The sequence below is a fragment of the Erpetoichthys calabaricus genome, chromosome 1 (genome assembly GCF_900747795.2).
Source record: "Erpetoichthys calabaricus chromosome 1, fErpCal1.3, whole genome shotgun sequence".
Classification (NCBI taxonomy): Eukaryota; Metazoa; Chordata; class Cladistia; order Polypteriformes; family Polypteridae; genus Erpetoichthys; species Erpetoichthys calabaricus.
Genome location: NC_041394.2, coordinates 233,852,873 through 233,864,442, shown reverse-complemented (window position 1 = coordinate 233,864,442; position 11,570 = coordinate 233,852,873). Strand labels below are relative to the sequence as shown.

Genomic DNA, 11,570 nt, shown 5'->3' with positions numbered 1-11,570 from the left:
GTATGTGTATATGTATGTATGTATATATATATATATATATATATATATGTATGTGTATATGTATGTATATATATATGTATATATATATATGTATGTGTATATGTATAATATGTTTATATATGTATATGTATGTATATTTATATGTATATATATGTATGTATATATATATGTATATATATGTGTATATATGTGTATATATATATGTGTATAAATGTATATATATATATGTATGTATATATATATATGTGTGTGTGTATATATACATACAGCATATCTATACAGCATATCTATATAAATAAAGCCTTAAGCTGTTTGGATGTCTAATTGTTTGTCTTTTTATTTGTCTGTTTGTTTATCTGCCAAATTATGCAAAAATGTCTGAAGTGATTTTCACAAAATTTTGCATGAGTGTTGCTTTTGGAAAAAGTTAGAATATAGATTATATGGCGTGTTGGGACTTATCATTTGAGGGCAGCAACCCAACAACCAATGAATATGAGGGAACTACGATTCCCATTAGGCAGAAGAAATGTGCTTGGGCTGATGGGAGGACACCTTTAGCATACACAAAGTTTTCTAACTGCCAATGACCACAGTATGTACAGCATTTTCTTCTCAACTAATCAAGAGAACAATTTTATTGTCTTGCTGGATTACAGCTTTTGTCTAACAATAGGTTGTTTTGTTGTGTGCCATGTGTTGTGTTGCACCATGTTGAATTTCCAAAAGACAGTTTTCCCCTGTTTATTTATACCCAGGCAGTGCCAGGTAATTTGGCTAGTATATAGTAAAAGTAATGCAAATAAGCTAGAATGAGGTTTAGAGAGTCAGCATACATTTGTATCTGTTTGAGAGGATGTGGGAATCACATTATAAGCAAACACTATTTTAGGGGGATATTTCTCTCTTTCTGTGTATCACAGTTGCAATTGATAAAATAGAAAAGAATACCCAAACAGCAGCATATAAATAGATAATATTCATCTGAAATTGCTTGTAACTGATTTCCCATTATAATTTCACATGTTTTATTTATGTCAGTTTTACAATAAATGTGCCAATAAGGAAATTTGTTATAAAATAAAGTTTTACCATTTTCACCATAGGTGCTGATTTATTTTCTTATTTAATCATCAGCTCAACAATATTAATCAATAGCTCTTCTTTAAGGTACATTATTGTTTTTAGTTTTGTGTTGTTCTATTTACCAAGTATCACAAGACCAAGGGGATTTTTACTCAGACCTATCCACAGTAATAGTGAATGCATTTTTAATAGAATATCGAGAAAAATGTGCAGTGTGGATACATAATACATTGAATATCTTGTCCAGAACAAAATATAAAATCAGCATTGATATACATTAATGCAACGTAAATCAAAAGTCACCTTTTTCACCTGTTTTGAAATGAATGCCATTGTTGCCAGCTCTGGTTTACATGTTCAAGTTCAAATTTTATTTTCATGTATACATAGCACAATTTCTCCTGAGACTTTTTTCTGACATTGGTATAGGAATGTATATGTTAGTGGCAATGTGTGAAAAGAAGGTATTGTATAGAATGCTCAGGAAATCTATAGAATGCAAGACATATTTAGGCAAAGCATGAAATGTCTGCGTTACTTTAATATTCTACAGGTATATGCTTTCCCTAGGCATTGCATATAATACCTAGGCATTATACAGAACAACAAATACTATTTAGACAAAGCATGAAAAATGAGTCATGAAAAGGCCTTTATTGAAAAGATGTATATGAAAATGAAAAAAGAAATACAAATTAAAGCTTAAACAAGACTCAGACAAGAACCCGGCTGTATTGTAATGTATTTTGTATGAAATTGCACATTGTATTGTATTTATTTATTTATATTAGCTGATAAACTAATATTAACTATATATACTTGTAACCCTTGCTGCTGTTTGTGGAGTTAAATGAATTATTGTAATTGGCTGATTGAACTGATTGGAACATGCATTACAATCGTTAATTATGCTTCATACACAAATGAATGAACTAGCTTATCAAGAGCTCACATATTAAATCATTTAAATTGTGCAATATTTTGAAGCTGGAGAAAGATCTTAAAAGCGAAGAAATGTATTAAACTATAATAAAATTAGTATCAAAGGTTCAATTTAAATTTGTTGCCATTGTCATGCTATTTGTATAATTACCATCTGCTAAAAGAATGCCTGTTTTTTTTTACATTGATGAATATATAATTCAGAGTCTTCCAGCATTTTATTATTAGCAATTAATTAAAAGGGCAAATTCAGAAGAATCAGTTGGTTCTATTGAGTACATTTAGCATATGACTGAAAGTTAATAATCAACAGTCTATGCAAAGAAAGCTGTAAAATTGGATGGGGGCACACCACTCATGGCTGTAAGCACCAAAGAAAGATGAGAAAATGGATAAATAACTTGTATGCTTACATACCCCTATGTACTGTATACTGTACATGTACAAAACATCTGTCAAGTTTTACTTCATTGAATTGTGAGCATTGGTTTTACATGAATTGTTAGCTTTTATGGTGCCCTGTACTGCCTTGTTTCAAAAGATAAGTTCCTTCAGTTGAATTTATTTAAGTAAATTATGTATGCTTTGATAACATTACTTCTGTATGAATTTGTTATGTTATTATAGCATTACAGTGCAGTACTGTTTTCCAGTATATGCTTTAATTCTATTCTTTTCATGTAACTTATTTATTTTGCATAACTGTTCATTCAGTTTTCATGGTTTGCACATGCAGTACTTGTGATACTTATAACTTTTATAAACTTTAGTCATATTTAAACAATACTTACACAAAGTTACCTTTATTAGACACACATTTTCACATAATAAAACAAAACCAACGCTTAAGTTTCTTCAGTTTGCCTATTTATTAAACAAAACCAACTATAAATCAGCTTCCACAGCCACACAAAACCTGCAGTACTTTTAATTGTTTGTTAACCATCTTTAACTTTCCCAGTAACTAAAGCTGCAGGGATCACCAGAAATAATTTATAGCATTGCCCTCCCTGCAAGACGGATGTTCTGTTATGCAAAGTTGTAAATGTGGAATTATCTGCCAAAAGAAATACCCCAGAAAATTGTAGGAAAATAGAAAATCTAAAAAACAAATACAGCAGCCCACATAATTGCAGATTTCCTCAGGTGCATCAGAAGTAATATTTTTAGAAACAACTACTTAAAGTAGTAGCCAGCAAGTATGATCATTTTGAGTTCAATCCTTTATACAACTACCTTACGTTAAAACATTTAATGATGTTTAATGGTGGATAATGGTGGTATTATGATATATTCACAATGAGCTGAACTCTGAGACTAACTTATGTTATATTCTTTCATAAGTTAGTCTCACTGTTCAACTCATTGAGAATATATCATAATACAACCATTATCCATATTACGAAACACAGAATGAGATGTTACTATCCTTGTGCAAGCACGTTCAATAGGTTCAGTTACGCTTGTCGGTGAATGGTAGACTTGGAGAAGTTTGTAGAATATTGGGACGCATCATCAGTAGTGTTCCTCTGGCTCATGGGGTGTTTCAGCCTTTCACACTATACACCCTCACCAGAGGCGGCCAGCTATAGGGTGATCATAAAATACTCCTGCACTTTGAGATACTCGCAATTTATTGATATTGGCAGTTAAAACTTGCTGAAATGTAAATATAATATATATATATTGTCGCATGTGGCTGGGGGGGCGACCCGGAGGACCGGAAGAGGGTTTACACCTTCCCCAGACCATGTGGTGGCTATGGGGACCATCGGTACAGAGCTTGGAAGCTCAACCCTGTAGGGGCCCATTGTCACCGCCAGGGGGCACCCCATTGCCTTGGGATGCCCTGGGCCTCAGCACTTCCGCCACACCCAGAAGTGCTGGGAGGGAAGAGGATTGGGGACACCCAGAGTGCTTCTGGGTACGCAGCCCCATTGTGGTGGAAGTGCCGGTGGAAGATTGCCGGGAAGTACCTGGAGCACATCCGGGTGATTATAAAAGGGGCCGCCTCCCTTCATTCAGGACTTGAGTCGGTTGGAAGAAGGACGAGGTCTGGGAGGAGGCAAGGAGGCGGCCTAAAGAGAGAGAAAAGGCATTGTGTTGTGGCCAGGACTTTGGGGGACTTGGGGACTGTGGAGCACTTAACTGTAAATATGGACTATGTAAATAAATGTATGTGGGGTGATTTAAACGTGTCTGCCTATCTGTGTCCAGGTCATGTTCCACAATGGTGCCCAACGTGGGGCCCTCTGCCTGTTTCAAGGCAGGGACCCCAAAAAAATAATTTTGTGGACGGCCTGGAGTAACAGGCGCCCCCGCACATGTACCGCGGGAGCGGAGTGCTCACGGCCCCGAGACAGAGAGCCCGGGATAGCGTGGCATCTAGGAAGGCCATGCCGATGCAGCTGCCTTGGACAGACGGGATCCGGGAGGTGAGTTCCCTGCTCGCTGGCAGCCGGCTCTGTGGGGCTGAGCGTGTTTTGTGTTTTGCAGGTAGGGACTGCCCCGGTCTGCATCGATGGTAGACACGCGCAGATTTGCGGGCCTGTATAGACACAGTGGCAGCAGCGAAAACTGCCCGTTGTTGCACCAGGAGGAGGAGATCCAAGATGACCGCGCACCAGAAGTCCCTCCCTGAGACAGGCACAGGATTGGAAGGTGTGTCTTGCATGCCCGCCGATGATTGGATGGAGGCGGGACCAAGGAATGTCCACCTCGTGTCGTGGAAGGACCCAATTGGGCCGGAGGAGAGGCCCCTAAGGAAGCAGTCAGCGGATGTGCCTGACAGCCAGGTGAGCCAATCGCTGACTGACTTTCTGTGCTTGTCGGCGACACTGCGTGAGCTGGAGGAGTGCCTTCAGCCCGCAGAGCCGCCTCCACAGATGCTACGTGCCCTCCGTGTGGAGTTGCAGGAGCTGGAGAGAAAGGCGGCCATGTCAGTGCGGGCATTACGTGTGTGGACAGGACGACGCGACGCTGGATCCTTCAGCCGGAGCGATGCGGCGGGGACGGTAAGTAGAGCCGACCCCGTAAAGCATAAAGGAGATCCCACCGAAACGGCCCATGATGTGAATGATCGGAACCGAGTAGGGGGTTCTCCGATAGTGGACGCGGCGGTGAGTGCTGTGTGCGCGGTAAGGGGAGAAAGACCGAGAGGGCTGGCAGGACGGGGGCTGATGAGTGCCCCTGGTCCTAGCGCCCTATGCCCCGAGCCCACGGCGGTCTCACGTCACTCTATAGGGACGCAGACTGGACAGAATCTGTCCATTTGCCATGCGCAGTCCCAAACCGTCATGGCATCCCAGAGAAAAGGGAGGAATCGAGGGAAGAATGCCGGTTCCTCCGATAAGAGAGGACGTGAGGCAGGAAGCTCACATCCGGAGAATGGCTGACCTCTGCAGAGGCAGAGGGAAGCCCCAGAGTCAGCGGAGGTAAAGGACATACAAGCGGACCTGTCTGTTCTGAGCAGACGGGCACGGAACCCACGGAGGGGGTGCTAAAAAGGCAAGTCTCGGGGTGCCGGTTGGAGGGGGGAGCACTGCCAGTGCGCGGCACGGAGGGACACCAGGTGGTGGTGTCCAGGCAGCGTCTCTGCCCATCTCTCTGTTTTGGTTGCAGGACCGGACCCTGGACACACAGTAGGGTCATTGGGGACCTGCCCTCGCGGGACAGGCCACTTTGTCGGACGGATCTTCGCTGGCGATGGGTCACTGTCACAGCTGGCGGAGGCTACGGAGGTACGAACAGCTCCAACCAAAGGGGCACGGAAACCTCGGAGGGGGTGCCTGAAAGTGTAGGCCCCAGGGTGCCGGTAGGAGGGGGGAGCCGCCCCTGTTTCTGTTCTTTGTTTGACAGGACCGGGCCCTGGAGCTGCAGGAGTAGGACCCACTTCGGGGATGAGCTGCCCTCACGGGACGAGCCGCTCCGCCTGATGGGTCTTCGCTGGCGGTTGGGCAGTGTCGCAGGTGGCTGGGTGGGCAACCCGGCCAGGACGCCCCGGAGGACTGGAAAAGGGCTTATACCGTCCCCAGACCACGTGGGGGCGACCGCCCTGGTGGCTATGGGGACCATGGGTACAGAGCTTGGAAGCTCAACCCCCCTGGGGGCCCTGGACCTCAGCACTTCCGCCACACCCGGAAGTGCTGGGGGGAAGAGGATCGGGGACACCCGGAGTGCTTCCGGATACGTAGCTGGCACTTCCGCCACACTGGGGAGTGCTGGTGGAAGAATTCCGGGAAGCACCTGGAGCACATCTGGGTGATTATAAAAGGGGCCGCCTCCCTTCATTCAGGACTTGAGTCGGGTGGAAGAAGGACGAGGTCTGGGAGGAGGCAAGGAGGCGGCCTGAAGAGAGAGAGAAGGCATTGTGTTGTGGCCAGGACTTTGGGGGACTTGGGAACTGTGGAGCACTTAACTGTAAATATGGACTATGTAAATAAACGTGTGTGGGGTGATTTAAACGTGTCTGCCTGTCTGTGTCTGGGTCATGTTCAACAATATATAAATATATTATCTTTTTAAAAATATTGTTTTAACCATTTATTGTATTAAAGTCTTTTACTGTGTAAATATATATGGTTAATTTAGTGTATTTTATCTGGATTACATTTTTGTTCTTCTTCTTCTTTACAGTGCAGGGTTTCTTAATCTCAGTCCTTGGGGTCCACTGCCCCACACAATTTGAAGTGCTCCTTACCCAAACACACCTGATGCAGCTCATAAGCTAACTATCAACATCCGAATTTGAGTGTTTGGGCTAGCAATGGCCAGTGACTCTCCACCATCTTCTTCTAATCCAAGTAATGCATGTAATAGTAAAACACAATGGCTTATTCATTCCAGTAGATGGCAGATTTCAAACATTGATGCTGTCACTAAGAATGCTGAAGCAAATGCCTTATAACTATGGCAACAGACAAACTGAAACTAAAACTTAGTAAAAGAAAAATACAATGTAAGACTGATTTCTATCTGTCTGGCAGTTACACCTCATTGGGTGTATTCAGTGTTAACGTTTGTGATTCTCCATCTATTGGAATATATTTTGTAATGTATGTAATAGTAAAGTACACTGCTATTTTAGCTTTACAGTAATCCCTCGCTATATCGCGCTTCGACTTTCGCGGCTTCACTCTGTCGCGGATTTTATATGTAAGCATATTTAAATATATATCGCGGATTTTTTGCTGGTTCGCGGATTTCTGAGGACAATGGGTCTTTTAATTTCTGGTACATGCTTCCTCAGTTGGTTTGTCCAGTTGATTTCATACAAGGGACGCTATTGGCAGATGGCTGAAAAGCTACCCAACCACAGTGCGTATTATGTATTAAATAAAACTCCTCAAATATATTGTGAGCATGGGGGCTGTTCGCACCCCTAGAGGACACGGCCGCTCCTCAAAAAACACTGAAAGATTACCTTCACAATGCTCCCTTCTTTGCTGGGCTTACATGTGGCTGCTTTGCAAGCGATATGCTTCCCGCATGGTGCTGCGCATACTTAAAAGTTCAAACAGCACGTATTGATTTTTGATTGTTTGCTCTCTCTCTCTCTCTCTCTCTCTCTCTCTCTCTCTCTCGCTCGCTCTGACGGAGGGGGTGTGAGCAGAGGGGCTGTTCGCATACTGGCCTAGAGGATATGGACACTCCTCTAAAAAAAATGCTGAAAAATGCTTGCTCCCTTCCTCGCAGCTACTTTGTCCTGCGGTGCTTCGCATACTTAAAAGCCAAACAGCCCTATTGATTTTTGACTGTTTGCTTTTTTCTCTCTCTCTCTCTCTCTGACGATCACTCCTTTGAAGAGGAAGATATGTTTGCATTCTTTTAATTGCGAGATGGAACTGTCATCTCTGTCTTGTCATGGGGCACAGTTTAAACTTTTGAAAAAGCGACAAATGTTTGTTTGCAGTGTTTGAATAACGTTCCTGTGTCTTTACAACCTCCTGTGTTTCTGTGCAAATCTGTGACCCAAGCATGACAATATAAAAATAACCATATAAACATATAGTTTCTACTTCGCGAATTTTCACCTTTCGCGGGGGGGTCTGGAATGCAACCCCCACGATGGAGGAGGGATTACTGTATCTTGTACACTGCTTGGGAATAAACTCACAAGAATTATAATTTAGAAGTCTTTCTCTCTCTGTGTGGCTGATAGGAGACACTTTATATTTCTCAGATATTATCTCCTAATGGCAATGACTGAAAAGAAATAAGAATTCTTCCCAGGACTGAACTGGGAGAGATCATCTGTCTAAATGTGGGCGGTAATGAGGAGTGCTCATCAGCCCTCTATATGTAGTGAACAGTATTTCACAAGTAAGGTCCACCAGTTGTGCCCCAAACTAACCTGCGCTCTGTGGGTGACAGCTGTACAGCGCCCAGACTTTGAAACAACCTCCCTAAATTAGTGAGATCAGCCAACTCAATTCATTCTTTCAAAAAACAATTTAAAATTCATTTGTTCAGGAAGACATTCAACTTGCTCTGACTTTCTGACCCTTCTTTCAGTTTTCCCTCTATGTCTTGATGCGCAGAAAGATTTGTATTTTTACCACAAATTATGTTATTTGTTCAGGGTTTTCTCGTATTTTTTTTCTGATTTCTGTTTTATATGCCCTGTTGTTCTTTCTGACTTTCTCTGAAATGTTTTGAGCATGGGAAGGGTGCTATATAAATAAAAATGTAAGCCATATTGGAAACATTTTATGTTTTAATCCAATTTAATGTTGCTCAAAATTCTTAAATAAATAACATAATAAGTGGTTTGTTTTCAGTACAGTTATAATAGAAAATACTTTTCTAAACATATAATGTGCTAGAAGTTGTGCTATGACAAAAAAAAATGATACCAGATGGTGTGCCAATGTGCTTGGTGATGCCTACTAATGGGCAAAACAGCAGAGGTTTGTTTTGCATGCAGTTTTGTGAAATTGCTCCTAAAGTTCAATGTGTATCTGATTTTGCAATTGCAAAATGCAAAACTTACTAAAATTAGGCTTTTAGGGGGTTTTTAACGTTTTTTTGTTCTGAAAAGCGAGGGATATTTTTCCTTAAGAATTCATTCTTAGCTGAAACAGCTGTCTTCTTCCAAGCATTCCATTTTGATGTAAATTATCTTTCACTCTAATTGTTTCACTCATTACTAGTGATGCCTGTTCTGACTCTTTGCGAGAACATCTTAAGATCAATAGAGCATACATTTTAGATATTTAGTTATCTTAAAAGATGAAAATATTAAAGTGACATCAAAACTACAATATAATGAATGATGGCATGAGCTGAGGAGATTACATCCCTGAGTTTCTTTTGTGGCAAGACATCTACACCGAGCAATGTCAGACCAGACCAAAGAAAATGATCAATGACACCAGCCATCCCCACAATGGCCTCTTGTCTGTGCTGCGATGCAGACAATTCCACTGTTACCCTAAGACCAGTTCAGAGCGACTGAGATTGAACTTCTTCCCACAGTCCATTCGTGTCTTGAATAAAGAAAGTGTCTAGAACCACATGATGCCCTACTGTTACTCTCTTACATTAAATTCTTTGAGTTATCAAGTTATTTAATTGGTTTCATACTTTGTAATTCTATTATAAAGCATACTATTATATTCATTGAACACATTTTATTGATATGTATTAAGTCATGTATAATTGTTATTGGCCTTTTATATTCTTCTTAAATGCACAGTCTTAGAGTTTTGCAACTAAGCACTTCACTACATATTGTACTGTAAGGATAATTTGTATGTGACAAATACAATTTGAATTCAATTAAATATGGCTTGCCATAGATCCATTCTTCTTCAGCACGGACTGGTACTTTGAATTCAGTGATCTTGTCTGAGGGTTTTATTGTCCATTGCATTGTAGCAGACGACCAGCTGTTTAACCAGGCTGGGACCCCCAAAGAGGAGAAGGATGGGGGAAGGCAGCTACTGTGGGACACGGCCTCCCCCAAAACATCAGATGACGATTTCCCTGCAGCATAGTGGTGCCCTGGATTACCGCAGGGCACCATGGGATTTGGAGTTTGGCTTAACAGCCCTGCTGGATACTGTGGGTTTTGCCAGGAGATGCTGCAGGGGGACCTCAGGACTTGTATCTTTTCCATAGCTTGGGCTGACAGAAGACTCAACTTCTCCAGGTGACCCAGAAGTGCGGGAAAGTCACATGGACGGAAGAACCGAAGCACTTCCAGGTCAGACACTATATAAAGAACTGTTGGAGACCCAGCAAGAGAGCCGGAGTTGGGAAGTAGAGAACAGAGATTTCTGGGAGGTGTGGAGGAGTGATTTGTGTTGGTTAATTGTATTTATTATTATTGTATTGCCTGTTTATGGTGGCTGAGGTGCTTCAGGGCACTACAGCAAGAAGAAAAATAATTAAAAACCTTCTTGGTGATTTTACCCTGTGTTCAGTGTGTCTGTCTGTAGGGTTGAAAGGGGCAACAGCAACCCCTAGCATCTTACAGCATATACTTTGTTGGCGGAGGGTGGTAGGTGGGGATTGTTTGAAATTATTTATGTTACAAGTGCTCTTTTCTATCTATAGTTTATTTGCAGTCATTTTTTATGTTCATTTCATTTCATATACCGTCATTTAGAGATGTTCTCCAGCAGATGGGCACTTTCAATATAAATTAAATGTCAAAGAGCTCTAATGCATTTTATGTTAGAATTCTGTGTTATTGTATGTGCATGCCAGGAATGTCATGGCGAATACTCAGAAGGGTTGTTTGTTATGTCATGTAATTACAGAATACAACAAATTCCTATTTGGAAGTGTATACAGTAAGTGGAGTTGCTGTTTCAGGGGTTTTGCCTCTTATACTACAGCTGCGTATGCCACTCTATGATTAACCTTTGGTTATGCTTTTGTATATGTTATGCTGATGCACGTTTTGCTGAGCATGACTGGTAATGTTTGTACAGCTATGCTGGTGTCTTTTCTGAGCATCACATTAAAACAGTATTTTTTTTTTAATTGAAGTTGGCTTTTTTTAAGATGGACTTAACACTGTGAAAATATCTGAACAACTTCCCCAGAGAATAGTGCAAGTCCAGCAATATCTGTCAGTTACCATTATTACATGATAAAAGATTTTTTTTTTGTTTTGCAGGACTATGAAGTGAAGTTCATTCAAAGCGTCAAGCAGAAACATGTTTTGGGAAAGAAATATTTCTCCAGGATTGAAATTATGGCTAAGCAGTTATAGGATTTAGATGCTTCCAAACTGCACTCTATACTTCTGCAGCATCCCTTCAAGACCATACAAAGTGTTTTTCACAGAATCTCAAAAGCCTATTTAGGACCTTAGGACTATCAGTGTGGTTATCGCAACACCTTCAGGTCCTTTTATGTGAAGCCTGAGAGAAGTAACAAAAAAAAATCATTAAAAATAAAAGAACAAGCCGCACATAATAACGTACTTTAGTGTGCACATTTGCAGTTAAAAGCTGTGGGAGTTTATTGACGCACAAAAATCAAAAGGTAAGACTGCTTTAAATCAAACTAGTATCCTTTGGTTTATTCAA

At 41.3% G+C, this 11,570-nt stretch overlaps 1 protein-coding gene across 1 annotated transcript in view; it reads left to right on the top strand.

Annotated features, from left to right (window-relative positions):
• Positions 1-11,353, top strand: part of LOC114657349 (IQ and ubiquitin-like domain-containing protein) — a 94,513-nt gene extending 83,160 nt beyond the window's left edge. Inside the window, 1 exon segment of the mRNA XM_051928736.1 lies at positions 11,156-11,353. Within this exon segment, the coding sequence (XP_051784696.1) occupies positions 11,156-11,353 (198 nt within the window).
• Positions 11,354-11,570: the final 217 nt, after the last annotated feature.